The sequence below is a fragment of the Maniola hyperantus genome, chromosome 3 (genome assembly GCF_902806685.2).
Source record: "Maniola hyperantus chromosome 3, iAphHyp1.2, whole genome shotgun sequence".
Classification (NCBI taxonomy): domain Eukaryota; kingdom Metazoa; phylum Arthropoda; class Insecta; order Lepidoptera; family Nymphalidae; genus Maniola; species Maniola hyperantus.
In genome coordinates, this window is record NC_048538.1 from 591,857 (window position 1) to 613,300 (window position 21,444).

Sequence of the window (21,444 nt, forward strand, 5' to 3'; positions counted from 1 at the left end):
CGCGGTCTAATATTATGTAAGATATTATATTAATTGTAAGTTTTTGTGCCGTTTGCCGTGGAGACCCTGGGGCCATGGAGTCTTAGTGCTAAAAAAAATTTACGAGACATTTCACCGCGATTAATAGCCTCAACTGGTGACAGAAGGGCTGGCTCATTTTTTGCGCAACGGATCAGCCTGGCTGTCCAGCGCGGAAATGCAGCCAGTATTCTTGGCACCATTCCACGCGGTCATGATTTATTTAGTAATTAGATAAGGCTAGCTTTAAGTTTTATTGTAAGTTGTTTTTGTTTCAGGTAAGATACGAACACGACAGAATAGGTACTTTCTCTGCACGAAGGGCGCCAGGATACACTACCTATTGTACCAACACGACGTAAAAGGTGATGCTAATATGGCTCGAGGCTTTGATTCAAGACGTCACGAATATAAATGCTCAAAATATCCATGCTAATATTTTATTTTATTTATCTAAATATATAAAAGGAAAAGGTGACTGACTGACTGACTGACTGACTGACTGACTGATCTATCAACGCACAGCTCAAACTACTGGACGGATCGGGCTGAAATTTGGCATGCAGGTAGCTATTATAACGTAGGCATCCGCTAAGAAAGGATTTTTGAAAATTCAACCCCTAAGGGGGTGAAATAGGGGTTTGAAATTTGTGTAGTCCAAGCGAACGAAGTCGCGGGCATAAGCTAGTTTTATTATAAAGGCACACAAAACAGGTTTCAGCTATAAATGGTCCAAATAAAAATAAAATACAATAGATTAAGATCTAAGCGGTAACCCTTAATATGTGTACACAACAATTCTTAAATAATATCCATACATATTGTAGTTATCTTACTTTGAAAATTGAAAAAACTGGCTATTTGTTCATAAACACAATAATTTAATTATTTTTTTGTGATGTAACCACAAATTCACGGTTTTGGGATTTTTTCCTTTACTTGTGCTATAAGACCTACCCACCTTCCAAATTTTATGATTCAAGGTCAACGGGAAGTACCCTAGAGGTTTTGTTGACAGACACGACAGACAGACAACAAAGTTATCCTATAAGGGTTCCTTTTTTCCTTTTGAGGTGCGGAACCCTAAAATATGAAAAATAGCTATCATTATGACGTTTGGTTAGATGCCATAAGATTACATGCCTACCTATAAACTCTGAATTCTCTGAAAATATCTAAATCCGTTTTCGAGAACGTGATTGCGTAATGAGCTATGTTGTGTTTGTAAACTAATTGTATAACAAAGGGATGTGGATGTGATAATAAAGCGTAGGTGGGGGCTTTGGGTGATTGAGCTTTCGCTGAACTTTGCACATACAACGTTGTATAACATTGCATCATAAGCCAAACATACATAAAACATGTGCAAACATTTGCACACAACTTGACAACTTTCGCAAGCCAAGTGAAATAACAAAGTTTCACTAAAAGTCATAGTGTTATAAAACATACCAGAAGTCAAATTACTACGAAACTTTAAATAAAATCAAGTTGAAGCACTTTATTTTGATTAATTGATTCTAATGGTGGTTAGATGAACCAAAAGCGAGTAGGCAATTAGGTGGGTACAATCACACTTCTGATTGTGTTCATAGTCGGGTCTACCAATAAGATTTTCTAGAAAGTTTTGAGTATTTTCATCAAAAACCGCGCCGGTTCACTACTGAGAACTGGTCTCCTCTCAGAATAAGAAGGGTGTGGCCATCGATTTAGTACACCATGCTGGCCAAGTGCGGATTGGCAGACTTTACACACCTTTGAGGACACCATGGAGAACTCTGAGGTATCCAGGTTTCCGTACGATGTTTTCTGCACCGTTAAAGTAAGTGACATTTAATTGCTTAAAACGCACATAACTGCGAAAAGTTAGAAGTACGTGCGCGGGATCGAACTCCGGACCCTCCAAATAGGAGGCGACGTCTTAACTACTAGCGTAACCGCTACCGCTTCAACCTTTTTGACATTTGAACAAGTGTAAAAACGTCCTGAGTACAGATTTATGTCTTATGGTGAAATCTATAGAGCGCACTCTGTCTTAGCTTAGACTTAAGATAGAGTTAAAACGAGACAGAGTTATATCTCTCACATAAATCTGTTTCGTTTTAACTCAAACTTAAGTCTAAGCAAAGTCTCTATTGATCTCAGCCTTAAGTCTCCCACTGATCAAAGGCAAAAATATAAGTCCGTTCGCATAGATGAAAAATGCTAAATAAAATCCAAAGTGCACGGTTTTGCCGCGAAACAATACCCAATAATGTATAAAAACTAAAATATAAGTAGGTAATACGAGTACCACTCGCTTTGCCTTTGATATTTCAGGCTTGCCATGCCGAGCCTTTGGCATTTCATTATTTTCGACACGATAAAGTGAACTTTAACATCGCGAAAATGGTTGACTGTTTTGCTGAATTTTATATTCTTGTATGTTACAGTTTTATTATAAGTATAGATTTCCGTCGCGTGCTAAACGGTTTTAAATATCAGATATGGGATTCCAAAATCTTTAATGGCCGATAAAGGCAAGCACTTCAAATTAGACCTCATTATTGCTTTTGGTTGTGAAGTGTAATAAAATAAAAAAACCGGCCAAGTGCGAGTCGGACTCGCTCACGTCTATAAAAACGGCAAAAAATCACGTTTCTTGTTTTGGAGCCCCCCTTTTTATTCTGTTTGTTAGTATTTGTTGTTACAGCGGCAACAGAAATACATCATCTGTAAAAAAAAATACTGTCTAACTATCACGGTTCATGAGATACAGCCTGGTGACAGACGGACAGACAGACGGCCGGACAGCGGAGTCTTAGTAATAGGGTACCGTTTTACTCTTTGGGTACGGAACCCTAAAAAGGTAGGTAACTTACTTTTCGATTGTATACAAATTCTAAACTATTCAATTCTCAAAGTAGTAGCTCTATGTACCATCCTATACCATAGGATTTTTTTGTGAATGCAGCACTTTTAGTTGTTTTAAGCACTTGTTTAGTTGAGTTTAAGATGTTTACAATAAAATCAATAAACAACGATTACGTCTTTCACCGGAGTTCATAGTCAAGATAGCGGATTCTTTAACGGACGATTCAGATGACATAATATTGTGTCACACAACCTTTGCATGCATGAAGGTGGTGGTGAAGATGCACAACATTGCATGAAGGTTGAACATGATACATGTACGATTCAAACGATATGTACCTATAATGATACATGTTGTTTGAATCGTCGTCGTTTTCATGAGAAAAATCCATCATGGATACCACCGGCCACGGGGGAGCACAGTGGTTATGTCGACCTGCCGACCTCACGAAGTTCCATCCCACCGCTAACGACGGAGCACAAGGGACCGACAACGCCTCGTTACTCCGCCAGCGGATGTCCGCCGCAGCAGACCCACCACTGGGGTGCTACGTATAAAGTACTCCCAAACACCGTTAGAGGCATGCCGGAACCACAGCACGCCAACCAACCCGAGGACCCTCTAACGAAGCCCCTATCTTGACTATAAATTCCAGTGTTAACCTTATAGTAATCTTATTATTTACAGTTGAAAACATATAATTTGCCTCGTTGGAATTTTCTGGAAAACATTATGGCGCCAAAACAAGCACTAACCTAACCTAACAGAGATCGTAAAATATCGTCTAAAATTGAAACAGAGACTACCCACTAAAGTTACTCTGCTCATATTTCATCTAAATATCTCAACTCCAAGAAGTTTTCCAACAAAATAAATATCCCCACTGCATATAAATATGAAGATACTGTATTCCATACGATCATTAAAATAAACATGATATTGGGGGAATGGAAATCACGTTATCGAAACGAATCTTTTACGCATTTCGAATATCATATCACATTATGGATACAAACAATATTTTCGCGTGCCATTTTCACTTTGAACTCCAGTGACCCAGATTTATCTTGGTGTTCACGTATTATCTATCTAAATCAACGCACAGCTTAAACTACTGGTCGGATCGGGCTGAAATTTGGCATGCAGATTTTGACGTAGGCATCCGCTAAGAAAGGATTTTTTGAAAATTCGACCCCTAAGGGGGGTGAAATAGGGGTTTGAAATTTGTGAAGTCCACGCGGACGAAGTCGCGAGCATAAGCTAGTCTTACATAAAGCACTAATAGAATGTAGCTATTGCCAATTTGCACTAGGCTATCATATTAACTTCAGCCAATAATGAAGGAAAACTAGCATTATTATGATGAACTCATTGATGTAAAACTTTCTTTGTAGGTATTTGAATTCGTTTATTATTTTCACTGGAATTTTATCAAATCGTATTAAGTACTTATATTCGCCTAATCTTGATCAATTTACACCAACATCTTGTTTGAGATAAGACAAGCGATATGACGTACTAATTATGCGAAAAACCCCCTGTTGTTATTAGGCAGATTTATAGCAGATCTCTCTTCGGTTGTGTCGGATTTCCGTCCCATCCGGCTATGAGAGTAGAGAGTGCATCTGTGCACTACAATATGTCTCATGCAATTGGTAGATCTGGAATTTCGGTCGGGACTCTTGGAAAGAAATGGCTTTCCTCAACTTTTCCGCAACGCACCAGGAAAACAAATCCGAGTCCCGCAAAGCAACTAAATAGGTACGTCACGATCATAATATAAATCCACCTTTGACAATAAATCTGTTTTACAAAACAATCCTGTTAATTTTACATTGCAATTAGGCAAATAAATTTTCCTTAATCGCTCTTTATGTCATCAAAATGTTAATCATTAAAATTTTAGTGATGATAAATGTACACGACCGCCTGTTTTTACTCTTCATGTACTGCGCACCACAAAATATTACTACTGCAAAAATGTGATAAGTACATAATACGGTATTTGACAACTAGTCAAATCAGTAACTTTTTATCGAACGCCAAAACACGCACTTAAGGGGGCTCAGTTCAGTGCTTTCTTCATACAAACGTAGGAGGGAAATTACAACAATATTCGATATTGTACGCACAACACTAAGAATTATATCGATTTATCTCGTCATTACCTAGGTTTATTGATATATAAAACATTTAAAAAAATATTGATTTAAAAGTTACGAGGCTCAAATGATTCCTATTTTAACACTAAATTAATGACAACTTTGGGCGTAAATAAATAAGATTAGGGATATGAAAATTTTAAAACAATTTATCATTAGACGTAATTTATTTATTCATTAGTTGAAATAACTTTACTTTGCAAACATAAATTCAGCAATTTTTCCTCAAAAATATTTTCCTAAACCCTTTTCGCGCGCTTGAGTTCAGTGAAAATCATCGTGCCTCTCAACTTTCTCATACAATGTCAAGTGAAAAGCAAACATGTTACCCACGTGCGCTGCCAATTTCGGTCGAGCGTCCTGCGTCACCTTAAATAGTATGCGATATTCTATGAAATACTGGAATGTAACGTCACATCATAATGACGTACTTTTTTAGTTTAATTGATAATTTAAAATGGTTACCACACATAAAACTAACAAAGGATATGGATTTTACGTATTTTGGAAGACCCTCTATTTAATAATCACTGAGAAATAATTAATGTTTGATGTAGTCTCAAATACCCAATTGATAACGTAAATAAAATTGTTGAAGCGTAGATGCTTTATTTGTATGGTACTTACTTTCGTGACATAATATGCGCTAACAATCTATTCAGTGGTGCTAATTGGGTGGTACATAAATATCTAAATTCTAAACTATTATTATTACTAATAGGTCTAGAAGTAGGTCTGTCAAGAAACCTACAGGGTAATTCCCGTTGACCTAGAATCATGAAATTTGGCAGGTAGATAGATCTTATAGCTGACATTTGGGGAAAATCTGAAAACCGTGAATTTAGGGTCAGATCACACAAAAAAAATTAAATTGGGGTCATGTACTAATAAGTAGTATTTTCAACTTTCGAAGTGAGTGACTATATCAAGTGGGGTATCATATGAAAGGTCTTCACCTGTACATTCTAAAACAGATTTTTATTTATTTTTATGCATCATAGTTTTTGAATTATCGTGCAAAATGTCGAAAAAATATGACTGTAGTACGGAACCCTCATTGCGCGAGCCTGACTCGCACTTGGCCGGTTTTTTTAATTATTCTCTTTAATAACGAATTCTAGCCCCAAAATATAGAAAGCGCTATACAAAAAAAACACTTCATTTTATTACTACAGTCCAAGACCCTATTCACTATCAATCTCAGTTGACTGTTGATTCAGCAATCAGCAGTCGATTCTGTATTCGCAGACGGAACGGAACATGTAGTGTGTGACGCACTAAAAACTAATTTAGACTATGACAGCCTACTCGGTATCGATACTGGCGAACTGCGCATTTTCGATGTCTCGTCAATATTTGATATCGATACAGGACCAGATTTGACGCAACACGCTAAAGAATGTTCAACGTTTATATTGGCTTTCGGATAACAGTTTGTTGATGAATAATACCAATTATTTTATTAAAGAATAAAGTAAATATAGAGGCACATGACCGTGATCATTTGTAAAATAAACACCTGAAATTATAAATAATCTGATACCGTAACTTAAACAGCTAACCATATCAATAATAAATAATCAATATCAAAGTTCAGAAAATTATGAATAGAATGTGTCTCTTACACAAAATCGCAAAGCCATTACAAAGGTGATTCTAAAGATACTATGTTAGTGAATTAAGTGAGCTCTCCTGTATCAAAAGATCTAATGAGACAAATAAAATAACGTTAGGTATAAGTCCCGCAAATTGCTATTGCGCTGGAACCATGTCTCATTAACATCGAAATGACGTTATTTTGCCGTCATTTAACGTATATATAAGTAAAAATATACCATCAGCTCGAAACTTCAGTATAGTGCTGACGTCACTGAAATCGCGGCCATGCGCTTTAGCAATTTGCGGGACTTATATAGATGGAAATGTAGAGATGAAAGTAACATGCGCAGATGGACAAGTGAAGTTATGTTCCAATTATGTTTGCAGAGTATAAAATGACTCAACTCATGTTACCTCAACCTTTTAGCTGCGATCACAAAACGAACAAGAGATGTCATACATAGAGTGCCAACAAGCGGCCTCACCTTTAAGGGGAGATGCTATTTCAAAATTCCTGAAACTAAACATCAATCTACCCAAGAAATACTCTTGGCCAACAGCTGTTTCAAATTTAAAATTGGTCAAACTGGAAGCGAGAAAATCGAGGACATAAGTTCGGTACATACATACAATTAGGTTCTACCCGCCACTTCGTCCGCATGATATAAATTTTATAGCACTTGGGAACAATGTAGCTATCTAAAAGTGCAATAATTTTCATTTTCGGAGCTTACCCATGGACATTCGAGCTCACAAACAAATTTTACCTCTTTATAATATTAAGTAGTACATATAAATTACATACACATCGAATTGAGAACCTCCTTTTTTGGATTTTTTAATGTCTGTTTAGAACATTGAAATATGAATGGAACGAATCCTTAATCTATGTTGTAAGACCAATAGGTCCATTATACATATTATTACCAGAGGTGTCTTCGAAGTGTAAATTCACGATTACATTATTTAGAGTTTAGACTGTATGTCAAATCGGAATCACATTTCTATCATTTTATATCTTTTATTAGGTACTAAGTATCTGTGGTACTAGTTTGATAAGTGATAACCAACAGTAATTATTTTTAAAAATCATTTTGTTAAGGGCACTGTCTACTCCTAGACTTGTTGGTTATACAGCGCTATTTATAGATCATCGCATCCGCCATAGTCCATAACGGCTAAATAAGGGATGATCTCCATAAACGGGACCAAAGCTTGCTATTAAATTTGAACTTTATATCCCACGCCTTAAAGGACCTTGTTATGTTAGAACGTAATAAGGCTTATTGTAGAGCGAATTAAATCGAGGATGAGTCAACTCGGTGTAGTATTTCTTTGTGTGACTTAAGGCCACGCTAAGAGGATAAGTGGTTCGATTGCTAAACAATATGTACAGTACATATAGACCGTTAGGGATGTGGTACGGTGTCAAGTGTTTACGTACTAATAATAATAACTGCTGATCCAATTAGATCGAAGTCAACCTAATCTAGGTAAGATTTCATAATTTCTTGACTTTGATTGAAAGCGGCTCTCTGCTACACGTTTGATGTCGTCTGTCCTCCTGGGGTTTGCCATCTTCGCTTTGGGACACCAATCGGTTTTGCAAGTACTGAAGTGGCAATGAGCAGGGCAAATCCCTCCCTCATTGCCACTTCAGCTTTTGCAAGCCGTTTAGGTATTTCTCATTTCTCCTGCAATAGTTCCAATAGTGAAATTTTCTAAATAATTTTAAATACATATCAAAAATTGCGGAACCGGCAGGATTGGAGGACTTGAAGTGTAGGGGAAAAACACTATCATAAAAATTATAAAAATATAGTGAAATTTTACTTACTGCAAGATATTTTTTTATTCATCTCTACATTGAAACCATATTTATATTGTATCCTCCTCAACATGCCCTTAGCCGTTTTGGTATTTGGTAAATTAAATCACAACTTCTAAGAACTGATGTTTAAGAAAGTTCTACGTTTGTCCTAGACTCGGCACATTCTTAAACGATTCTAAAATAGCATCAGCGCCTAGTTGCAATCCCACCAGTGCACATATAAGGGCATGTGCGTCCTCACCAGATATATCCTCGACTGCATGACCAAGCGCCACTCTTGTTGCTCTTTCCCCACTCTTGTTTTATTGTTACGTATTTATACTGCACTTCGTAACATCGCAACTCGCAAACGCGTCTTATTTCACTTGCCGTAGCCATTAATAGCAATTAAGGTTTCCCAGTTTGTAAATTGTTCTGTCGTCAAGTGCTAAGGTAAGGAATGTGGTGAACATCTTTAAAAATAGTTTGTCCCCATTCCAAAGAATATTCTAAAAATAGCCAACGCCGGTGTTTACTTTGTGTTGATTTATGTAACAATTATCATATTTTAGGCTTATATCTGCTTACATAATGGTATAACTTCCATTTCTTCATTAGGACGAAGCTGCTTCATAACAATTTAAATATTCAAATGACTTTTGGATTGTAAATTGTTTGGGTGGTAAATTTATTTTCTATTCATTCTTTGAATTCTTATTTATATTCTGTTCATTATTTCTTTCTTCATCTAGTACTTAATTTTATCATAAAATTGTCTTAACAAATTATTACGCAGGTAACTATTTACTGACATGTTATTTTCACTTTCTCTAAATACTTGTCAGCTGCCTGTCTATTTCTGTATAATTGTTGCTGTTTCTACCACCTTTTTGGCTCACATTTAATTTGTTTCTCAGTTTCACTCTGTTACTTTACATCTCTTACCCATATTTAGATGACATCCATCTGCAATGCTTATTAGTTGATTAGCTAGCTATTTGTGAAAGTCGCCGCTTTTAATCTGATCCAATCATGATATTGTTCGAGATAACTGCCTACGCTAGCCAGAAACTAGATGTTAGTCATCGCGTTAATAGCGTTGGATGAAAAGTGGGGATATTCACGTCATACATCTATTACTTTCCTTGCCCCTCCTGGAAATTTCTATACCGGTAATTGATGATAGTAATAACTAATTAAGAAATACCTTATCAACAACTATATGCTGCCCGCGACTTCGTCCGCGTGAAATTAGGTTTTTTAAGTCCCGTGGGAACTCTTTGATTTTACGAGATAAAATGTAGCCTTTTTCCTTTCCCGGTATGCAAGCTATCTTTGTACTAAATTTCATCAAAATCGGTTGAACAGATGGGCCGTGAAAGGCTAGCAGACAGACAGACACATAATATTAGTATAGATTGCAATTAGTTATTTTGCACATTGAACCTCCCAGAATTTTAAAAATATTTAGATTGTAATAAAAATGTACCTAACTAGCTGTCCTGCTCTGGCTTTGATTTGGTGCAATTTCGAAAAACCTTTATTGGAGAGAATAAATCATACTTTTTAGACCTAACAGTTTGAGCTCCACGTTGCGATATAATATCAACCAGTTATGATACCCGGCAATAAATATTGTACTTCGAACTTTAGAAAGAGATAACGGTTTCGGACAGCGTTGTGCCTGTCACTGAGACCGATAAACGTCACATCTTCATACCTTCTACGCAACTGAAATCTTTTTCTAAAGTTTAATATTTAGTGCCTAGTATGTACCTACTGATATTTATTCCTCGTCCGAACATGTTCCCGTTAAACTTGGATCAACTTATACTATTCTAAACTAGTTACTTGACAGGCGACTAGTTTATAATAGGAAGCGATCCCACTTCTGATTAGAAGTATAAAGATTTAATCGTGAATGTGATTAATTAGCGAACAAGTGCTGATAGACGTTGCATCGTAATGGCTAGACACGTAAATCGCTCGAAATTTCCTGCTCGAAAAGTTTCCACGCGTTGTCTATTAATTATCGTAGAGACACGAGATAAACTCCTAATTTATGGTCAACAATCTGTCGTAAAACTGTATCCATAGGTACTTACTAACGTTATAAATGCGAAAGCCTGTATGTCTGTCTGCTAGTTCTTTTGGGCCCATCCGTTTAACCGATTTTGACGTTTGGTACAGAGATAGCTGGCATCCCGGAGATGGACATTGGACATATGCTGTGGCTACTTGTTGTCCCGGAAAATCGAAGAGTTCCCTTGGGAATCGACGCGGGCGAAGTCGCGAGCATCATCTAGTAATATATAAAACAGCTAAACAAAACGTTTATTGCGTCCAGATTTGATATGCAGAATTATTTTAACCTTGCCGCTTTTAACGACCGAAATTGTTTCCTTTACACGCGCAACATCAAAGTACGGTCTGCACATAACTATTTGTTAGACAACATCAAAGTACGGTCTGCACATAACTATTTGTTAGACAACATCAAAGTACGGTCTGCACATAACTATTTGTTAGACAACGTTAACTTTATTACTGTTATTTGTAATAATAATAATAGTCTTTGCAGGTTTGTGTCGTTTTGTTATGCAAACGTTTCGCCTTTCTTGTCTTTAATCACCTTATATGCCTTACCACGTCTGGATAGAATACCTAGGAATTGAGTGTGGTCTGTAAATACCTAAAATCATGAGTGCAGTTAGCCTAATTTTTTTGATAACTATTCCGAACTTTCATAAAACTGAACCATAAACTAGGCTATACTTCACTTCATTTTATTTCTATAGTCCAAGACCCTATTTTAAATTGTTTGGGTGTATAATACGCCACCATTATTGATCGGTAATTCGGGTGGGAATGAAATTCATTGAGTGTGCTGTGTGAGTGAATTCACTGGTGGCGTATTATAAGTACCTATTGGTTGCGACTGGCCGCTACAAGGGATAGAGCCGACCCTGTGCAGATCGTCGTAGACCCTTAGGTCTTGTAGATATTTGGGCTTAAATTGGCTAGGAGTTGTAGTAGTGTGTAAGGGCTGGCTAGTGCATCGCTTGGAGTGTTGCCAGCGCATTGTGGCGAGCGGTGCGCCGGCGCCGGTCGACGACACCGGACGCCTCTCAGCGATACGAACACCTAAATTGTTATGTCTGCATATTGTGTAGGACAAAACTATCGATATTATTGATGCACAGTCATCATCATCGTCATTATCACCGATAGACGTCCACTGCTGGACATAGGTCTCTTGTAGGGACTTCCACACGCACTGTCTTGCGCCGCCTGAACGCGCTCCCTGCGACTCGTCTGATTTCGTACGTCTAGTGGGGTCCAACACTGCGTCTTCCGGTGCAAGGTCGCCATTCCAGCACCTTGGGACCCCAACGTCTATCGGTTATACGAACTACGTGCCCTGCCCATTGCCACTTCAGCTTCGCAACCCGTTGAGCTATGTCGGTTACTCTAGTTCTCCTACGGATTGATATGCAGAATTATTTTAACCTTGCCGCTTTTAACGGCCGAAACTGTACAGTGTCCATCACGCCTACGGTGATATAACACGAAATGCATTTGGTGCCAATTCACTATCTCTGATACGCAGTTAATCAACTGCATTAACGGCCCACGCATAAATCAATAGTGCTATATTGAGACAGCAGATATCAACTGAGGTGAAACAGTAGGGCGATTGTCTAAAACCTGCATCAATCATTATTACAATCTCAATTGTTCTGATTGGCTGAATTTGTGCTATTCTTATTGCAACAATGCATTGTGGCCAATAGTGAGCGAGCATTAACCAATCAGAGATGATTGCGATCGTGACGTTGTAGCTGTCAAACAACCGCGGTAGGGCCACAGGTATTCTATAAAGTCCATTTTTTTTACAGACAGAGTAGTTTTTTTTTAATTTTTAATTGTTGCTATTTACATTGCAGCATCTTTAACTCTAATTTATAATAATCTAATCTAACCTTATACATAACTTAAATCTAGTTAGGGTTCCGTAGCCGAATGACAAAAAACGGAACCCTTATAGATTCGTCATGTCTGTCTGTCTGTCTGTGTGTATGTCACAGCCACTTTTTTCCGAAACTATAAGAGCTATACTGTTGAAACTTGGTAAGTAGATGTATTCTGTGAACCGCATTAAGATTTTTACACAAAAATAGGAAAAAAACAATAAATTTTGGGGTTCCCCATACTTAGAACCGAAACTTTTTTTTAAAAAAATGTCTTGCTTTGAGCTAAACCGTTGCCAAACATAGTTTACTAAACTATGTCGATAGTGACGGCGCGGTGACGCCAGTATGTGGGTTTAAAAATAGACTGATCTTGACTTTGATTTTGTAGAGACATGAAGTTTTGCCCGTGCCCGTAAACCATGAATCCTTGACTCTGACATTGAAACTTACGTTCAATGTCGTAGCGCTGCATAGTAGGCCTCCTGCCGCTGTGTGACGACAATTTGTCTCTGATTGGCTGACGCTCTCTCATTATTGGCTGAAATGGGCAATGGCAACATTGTCGTTATCAACCGATAGACGTCCACTGCAGGACATATGTCTCACACATTCACACCCCACGGTCTAGCGCCGCCTGAATCCAGTGGCACCTTGCGACTCGTTTACTGTCGTTTGTCCACCTAGTGGGGGGGGGGGGGGGGGGGGGGGTTTGGTTGGTGTGTCTTCCAACGCGATTTGCGGTGCGAGGTCGCAGTTCTAGCACCTTGGGACCCCAACGTCAATCGTTGTTTCGAACTATGTGCTCTGTCCATTTCTACTTCAGCTTCGCAACCCGTTGAGCTATGTCGGTAACTCTAGTTCTCCTACAGATCTCCTAATTTCTGATTTGATCACGTAGAGAAACTCCAAGCATAACTCTCTAACTCTCTCCATCGCCCGCTGAGTGACTCTGAGCTTCCTTATGTGGTCCATAGTTAGGGACTAAGTAGGTACGAGTATGTCTAGGATCCATATTATGGCATCTCTGGCAACACCAGAAATTCAGCCGATCATAACGATAACTTCAGTACCTTTCCGAGGCGGTTTTTCAGTCGAAGTTTCGAGAACAAAGATTAATTTTGTTGACCGCAGATCTACGTATTACGAACACCTCGACAAACAAGATAGACGTAGTGATTCTAAAATAGACGTTAGACGCACTGCGTACGGATTGCGTGGCATCAGACACGATTATAGGCGCCGCCGGAAGCCCTTATGTTGACTTTGCAAATCTCAGTTTACACTCGATTGAAGCCTCAATAGCTCAATGGGCTCAAATCCTGTAAGGTTGGTATTTCTCTCCCAATAGTCAATAGCCTAGATAGGTATAGTCATCATCACCATTATCAACCGATCGATGTCCACTGCTGGACATCATAGGTCTCTTGTAGGGACTTCCACACAAATGCATTAGTAATCCCTTTGGAACTGACGCACTCAACTATTTTGGAATTGGTCTTGAAACATTCAGAACACGTAGTATATTGTCCTTTCATTGCCAATAGCACTTGATACGCGAGGTTTTCATAACATTCCACACACACTAGCCGCCGCTCGCGTCACGTGTGTGACGTCACGGAGGCAATTTGGTATTTATGTGAACGAACCCTGCGCGTGCGCCGATAACGCAGCAGTACATTCCACCAACTCCGCCCGTGAACAATGGCCTTTACATGCTGTTAATAGGACTAGCCTATTCTATCATTACCCATATTATAAATGCGAAAGTCTGTTTGTTGGTTTGTCCTTCAATCACGTCGGAACGGAGCAATGGATCGACGTGATTTTTTTCATGTATATAGGTAGTTAAAGCAGTTAGGCTAACATGCGCACCACGAGAAAATTTTGTCTACGCATTTACTCGTCTTATTTGTATGAAGAAACACGAGATAATGCGTAGACAAAATTTTCTCGCGGGGCGCATGTTAGGCACTCTGGAGAGTGACATAGACTACTTTTTATTCCGAAAAATCAAAGAATTCTCACGGGATTTTTAAAATATCTAATTCCACGCATACGAAGTCGCGGGCAACAGCTAGTTTTTGCATAAATATAAACCTACCAATTTATCAGCAAACTTTGGCCACTTAACTATAAAATCTCCAGCTACATTATCAGCCTGTAGCGACTTGTATTGAATAACAAATGGTCAATTAATGACGCCGTTCGAAGCGATAGGCTCGCCGCTCGCGAAACATCTCTTCTTGATAAATAATGTATTATTAGTCAGCGAGTTCAATATTTACATACGGGCAATACAGAGTTTGCATCTTATAATACTTTTTTTTATAGAGATAGGGAGCAAACGAGCAGGCGGGTCACTTGGTATTAAGTGATTACAGCCGCCCATGAACATTTGCAGCACCAGAGGAATAGCTAAATTTGCTTATGTTGATTAAAAAGCTCAATTTTTCTTGGCATTGCAATAAAAGTAGGCGTTAAAGATTTTTTTGGTAATTGGATAGGCACATAATATTTTGATATCTTTAAGTCGATTTATCGAAGTCGAGTCGAAGTCAGCGCTCAAGAAGCTTCGAGATGTCTTCTTGTCCAAAATTCCTCAGTGCTTGAAGACCAAAGTCTTCGAACAGTGCGTGTTGCCAGTGATGACATTTGGATCTGAGACATGTTCGCTAACAATGATGGGCCTCATAAGAAAGCTCAGTCACTCAGCGGGCGATGGAGAGAGCTATGCTTGGAGTTTCTCTACGTGATCAAATCAGAAATGAGGAGATCCGTAGGAGAACTAGAGTAACCGTCATAGCTCAACGGGTTGCGAAGCTGAAGTGGCAGTGGGCAGGGCACTTAGGTCGTAAAACCTATCGTATAGGTCGTAAATCCACGCGGGCATCAGCTAGTAATACATATAAACTTACAGACCTTCTAGATACATCGAACATTAACAATAACATCGAAGTTAAGCTCTATTGGAAATCTGATACTAATAAAATAAACTGTATGTATCACATCACATGTAACAATGACACGTTTATAAATAGCCTTGCATGCAAAGTGCGCAGAAAAGATTCTATTGAATGATTGGTCCCCCGGCCCCCGGCCCCCGGCCCCCGGCCCCCGGCCCCCGGCCCCCGGCCCTGGAGGGAACCGAGCCACGGCCCACGGCTGATTTGACATTATTGCATACACATTTGAATGTAGTTTAGATGCTAATAAACGATCATTGTTTGCAAATTGGACTATCTTGGATCTTGAGGACTAATATCCTTCATTGCCTTGTAAAATTGGTTATATTCTCATGTGTTTTATTTCCATTAATACGTTTCAATGCTGTTTATCTTCGATTCAGTATAATATATTTAAAATGGACTTTGAATGCCAAGTGTAAAGTGAATAGGATGAGAGAAATGTTTCAGGATGCCTTCAGCTTCTGCGGGTTTAGGTACACTCACCGACCATGGTATCCTGGTTCACGAAGTTCCAGCGGTGGAACCCAGGATTAATAAATTAAAATCACAGCAGCTTTAAAACACGTCCATTTTATTTTAGTTCCAGTAGAGAGAGAGTGAGAAAGATATATAATTTACGGATTAAATCGCATTTTTTTTTTAAAAAAATAAGAACATTAGCGATGTTCAATGACTAATATTCCCCTTTCCTCTCCAACTAAGCGTCAAGCTTGTGCTAGGAGTAGGTACGACAATAGTGCAACGGGCGGGGTTTGAACCGTCGACCTCTCGGTTTTCAGTCCACTCCTTTACCTGTTGAGCTATTGAGGCTCTAAATATATATACAGCCCCCCAATTGTGTAAGAATAACCATTTCATGGCTATCGCAATCGTCAAGAATTCTGCCCTTTGATTGGCTGTGAAAAAATGTAAACAGCGAATCAACCAATCAAAGGGCAGAATTTCTTGACGATTGCGATAGCCATGAAATGGTTATTCTTACACAATTGGGGGGCTGATTAGATATGATCGTGTAGGTACAAAGTTTAGGATTACAAAACACTAGACAGGTAATCCTCATCCTTTTCAGGGATTGCTCCTTGCGACTCGTTTGATGTGGTCTGCCCTCTTAGTGGGCGGTCTTTCAACGCTGCGCTTTCCAGTGCGAGGTCGTCATTCTAGCACCTTAGGGCCCCAACGTCTATTGGTTATTCAAACTATATGCCATGCTCATTGCCACTTAAGCTTCGCAACCCGTTGGGCTATGTCGTTTATTCTGATTCTGCTACTCCTTATTTCTGATTTGATTACTTAGAGAAACTCCAAGCATAACTTTCTTTTGCTCACTAAGTGATTCTGATCCAAATGTCATCACTGGCAACACGCACTGTTCGAACTTTGGTCTTCAAGCACTGAGGAATTTTAGACAAGAAGACATCTCGAAGCTTCCTGAACGCTGACTTCGACTCGACTTCGACAAATTGACTTGAAGTTATCAAAATATTATGTACCTATCATGTAGATAATGAATATGAAAAATGTTAAAAAGTTTTGTTTCCTCATTGCAGGTAGAGCAGCGAGATGTGCCGGGCATCGACTGCGCACACCTGGCGATGGACACGGAGGAGGGCGTGGAGGTGGTGTGGAACGAGGTGCAGTTCTCGGAGCGGAAGAACTTCAAGGCGCAGGAGGACAAGATCCAGATGGTGTTCGACAACCTCACGCGGCTCGAGCACCCCAACATCGTCAAGTTCCACCGGTATTGGACGGACACGCATAACGACAAACCTAGGGTAAGTCTTTAACGTCGTCTCAAGTTGTGGATACCCTTTGCAGGACATAAGCAGAGTGAGCGAACTCTGCCTACTGTCGTCACCATACCTACGTCACTATAGCCTAATATTTGACATATTATCGTTGATTCAAGATCAAATCCAGCGGGGTGATTCGCTAACTCAGTGTCTAACACTGAATGATTGACCTTTAAGAATATTAATTCTGAATTTTTTCCATAAATCTTCAGGTCATATTCATAACGGAATACATGTCCTGTGGGTCCCTTAAGCAGTTCCTGAAACGAACCAAACGAAACGTGAAGAGGCTCCCGCTGCAGGCTTGGAAGCGATGGTGTACACAGATACTCTCAGCGCTCAGGTAACCCCTACTTAACCTCATGATATTCTTTTTTTTAATTCATTATAGGTAAACGCTTGACCACAATCACACCTGATGGAAAGCGATGATGTGGCCTAAGTTGGAACGCGTTTACCTAGAAGATGCCTTTTCACTCTTGTTTTAAAGATACCCGGGTTGTAATTGGTAGGAAACACAGATCGTGGAAAAGTATTCCAAACCTTAGCCATGCGTATGAGGAATGATGCCGCAAAACGTTTCGTGCGTGTAGATGGGATGTCGACGACATAAGGATGGAAACTCGCCCGGCGTATTCACTCTGATATTATGTACTTCGAAGTTCTCCTGCTCGTCGATTCTGAAAAACTTACATCAATCATTATTACAATCGCAATTGTTGTCATTGGCTGAATTTTCGGTATGCTTGTTTGCAACAGTGCATTTTACCCCATAGTGAGCGAGGGTTAACCAATCAGAGAGGATTGCGATCGTCATACTGTAGCTAGCTGTCTTTTTACCTATCTATCTATGCTATCTTCTATTTGTATTACTACACAGTACAGACTCCTAATGTCATGAACTGTCAGAGAACATAATTCTTTTCGTCTCATTTATTATTTCTCAACCATAATTCTCCACCTGTTTTGGTCGGATACTCTTTGTTTTCAATATTACCTTTCCCGTTTTATTTCCCTCATCACACTTCACAACGTCAGTTTAACAACTTTTAACAGTATTTATGAGGGAATTTGGCGCTCTTATGTACATTATAATGTGGCAAACGGTAAAGCCTACCAGATTAACCTTAAATCTAGCTAACCGCGTATTTGAATTATCTCATTCGTCCAAAATAATTTCGACTCTGTTAAACAAAGTAAATATCAATCGCACCATAAATAATATCGTGGAATCTTTCCCGATCAGCTACCTCCACGGCTGCGTGCCGCCCATCGTCCACGGCAACCTGACCTGCGACACCATCTTCATCCAGCACAACGGCCTCGTCAAGATAGGCTCCGTGGCGCCCGATGCCATCCATCATCACGTCAAGACCTGCCGCGAGAACATGAGGAACATGCACCTCATCGCGCCAGAATATGGATGTAAGTACAATTCCTTCCACCAAGAGTTCCTAGGTTAAGAGGAAGAGCGAATGTGAGTTTCCGTTACCTTTGATCTAAGCACAACTTCTAGAACTTCTCTAATATTGTAGAAAATTAAGCTTATTGTTCCTTGAATATCACCGACTTCCGCAAAGTAACGTTTTCTTCCATACAATATCAGTAGATGGGTTTACATAACAATAACCTATAATTTTTTTAATGAAAACAGCTCAGTATTTAAGGGATAGATAACAAAGAGTTGTGCGAGGACGACGGATAAGCGGAAACCGTAGCGACTTACTTATTGCAACTTTATTTCCCTCGGCTCAGCATCGCAAATGGTGACGCCCGCGATGGATATCTACTCGTTCGGCATGTGCGCGCTCGAGACCGCCGCTCTAGAGATTCAGGGCAATGGCGACTCCGGCAGCCACGTGACCGACGACCACATCGCGCGCACGGTCGAGTCGCTGGAGGAGCCGCGGCAGAAGGACTTCATATACAGGTACCCTCGGGGCCCGATACACGGAAGCGGGGACCGGCGACGAGGAGACAAGAGAAGCGGAGTTGGGACGCAGCGCATGACGCCTGGTGTGCGGTCAATGCAGATCACGATTCGCGATCAAAATTCAAACATCTATCATAGATTGACGGTATAAGAAACAGATTGGTGGAACATATTTAGATATTATGTATCTGTTTCTTACACGGTTAATCTATGATGATTTGAATTTCGATCGCGGATTGACTCTAGATTGACTGTGCACCAGTGGCGCCCGGTACATCTGATCCATCAAAATCATCTGAATGTTAATGATATTGATTCTGATTGTCAATTAATTTATTTTACACGGACAATCTGGATGTAGATCATTGATTTTGTCGTCATTTTGATCTGAAATCCCCGTGTATCCCTGCTCCGCCGTTCTCCAGTTCAAACAGTCACATCTCCACTTTTCTCCCCTTCGGTCTCCGCTTCGGTTGAATCGAGCCCTTTCCCAGCAGGTCGCGGGTAAGTGCGGTTCCTTGTCTCTAGGTTATGCCTGTGTCGTGCGGGAGCCGTAGAGCGGGTGTAATCGCCGGCTAATGTTTCAGGTGCATCCACAAGGACCCGGCGAAGAGGCCCACGGCCCGAGAGCTGCTGTTCCACCCGTTGCTCTTCGAGGTGCATTCGCTCAAGTTGCTTGCGGCGCATACACTCGTCAATACAAGTGGTGAGTTCTATCTATAATCTTTAATGCAAAATTTATATCGTCGATCAGGCTGGAGAGTGCACCACTCTGCGCTTGTTGCTCACTTGTATGTCAGTCTCAGTCTCCACTCTTGGATTTTCCTACTGAAACTGGCACTCGCTTCTACGAAGAGCTGGCCTGCCCGCTGCCACTTCAACTACAGTCATCATCATCATCATCATCATCAGCCTGTGGACGTTCACTGTTGGACATAGGCCTTCCCTAAAGAGCGCCACCACACTCGGTCCTCAGCCTTCCTCATCCAGCCACTTCCCGCCAGCCTCTTTATATCGTCGGTCCATCGTGCTGGAGGGCGTCCCACACTACGCTTGCTTAAACGCGGTCTCCACTCAAGGACTTTCCCTACAGTACGCGGCAGAAAATAATATACATCGGCCTTTAGAATGACATTTCGGCTTTGTAGAGCGTTGTCTCTGCCACTCATATTATTTTCTACCGCGTACTGTAACTGTCAGTTTGAGCTGGCAGTGGTCTTAGTTTTTCTGCGGGACTCTTTCTTCGTTTCAAATCTTATGCTTCAGAGAAATTGAAGCTGGCTGAACCACTTTTGTGGATCGAGCCGTTTGCTGGCGTCCACGATAAGGATTTAATGATATTGATCCAACATTTATGGGCTTGCAGCGAACATTTCGGAGACCATAACGGACGAGGTGTGCGGCGGCTCGTCGGGCGGCTGCCTGGCGTGGTGCTCGCGCAGCGGCGAGCGCCACGAGCTGTTCGGCAAGGACCTGCCGCACGCGGAGAAGCTGGAGAAGTTCGTCGAGGACGTCAAGTGAGTCGCGCGTAGCTGCCTTTCTGTTCAACATCGCCCAACCCGGTAACATTCTGACGACAGTCTAGGGAGAGTGAATTTCCGCGCGTATCCAAATTTTCTGACACAGTTTCTTGGTAATCGGTTGACCGTAAAATTGGGATACACGCTGGAAGGGTATTTTGCTCATACATTTTGAACTAGACTCCGGAGACACGCTGCAGACTGTTAGAATGTTACTAGTCAACGATTCCAAAATACTTTCAAAAGCTTATTTGAGTAGAAAGTCTTTCTATTTGTATTGAACGTATGCTTCTAATGTTTACAGAGTGAGGGGGGTAGAATATTACCTGCAGACAATTTCTGATAATATGCGACCTTCCTTCGAAAAGGCTACTGGAATAACCTTCTTATGTGCACTTGGATGCAGGTACGGCATCTACCCGCTCACAGCGTACGGCGTGTCGCAGCGCGCCCCGTCGCCGGCGGAGCGCGCGCGGGCCTCGTCGGAGAGCGCCCCTGCGTCCCCCGAGCCTCGGGCGCGCGACCTGGAGACGCGGCGCGTCGTCAACATGATGTGCAGCCTCAAGCCCGCGCCCGCGCCGCCCGCGCCCCCCGCGCCGCCCAGGATGGACCCCGACCACGCAGACCTGCTGGTGAGTCACATCTACCCGCTCACAGCGTACGGCGTGTCGCAGCGCGCCCCGTCGCCGGCGGAGCGCGCGCGGGCCTCGTCGGAGAGCGCCCCTGCGTCCCCCGAGCCTCGGGCGCGCGACCTGGAGACGCGGCGCGTCGTCAACATGATGTGCAGCCTCAAGCCCGCGCCCGCGCCGCCCGCGCCC

At 41.0% G+C, this 21,444-nt stretch overlaps 1 protein-coding gene across 1 annotated transcript in view; it reads left to right on the plus strand.

The window, feature by feature from the left end:
• Window positions 1–21,444, plus strand: part of Madm (MLF1-adaptor molecule) — a 66,817-nt gene that overhangs the window by 31,387 nt on the left and 13,986 nt on the right. Inside the window, exons 2-8 of the mRNA XM_034984901.2 lie at window positions 16,931–17,155; window positions 17,386–17,516; window positions 18,420–18,598; window positions 18,929–19,103; window positions 19,694–19,812; window positions 20,473–20,623; window positions 21,033–21,258. Of these exons, the coding sequence (XP_034840792.1) occupies window positions 16,931–17,155; window positions 17,386–17,516; window positions 18,420–18,598; window positions 18,929–19,103; window positions 19,694–19,812; window positions 20,473–20,623; window positions 21,033–21,258 (1,206 nt within the window). The remainder of the gene's footprint in view (window positions 1–16,930; window positions 17,156–17,385; window positions 17,517–18,419; window positions 18,599–18,928; window positions 19,104–19,693; window positions 19,813–20,472; window positions 20,624–21,032; window positions 21,259–21,444) is intronic.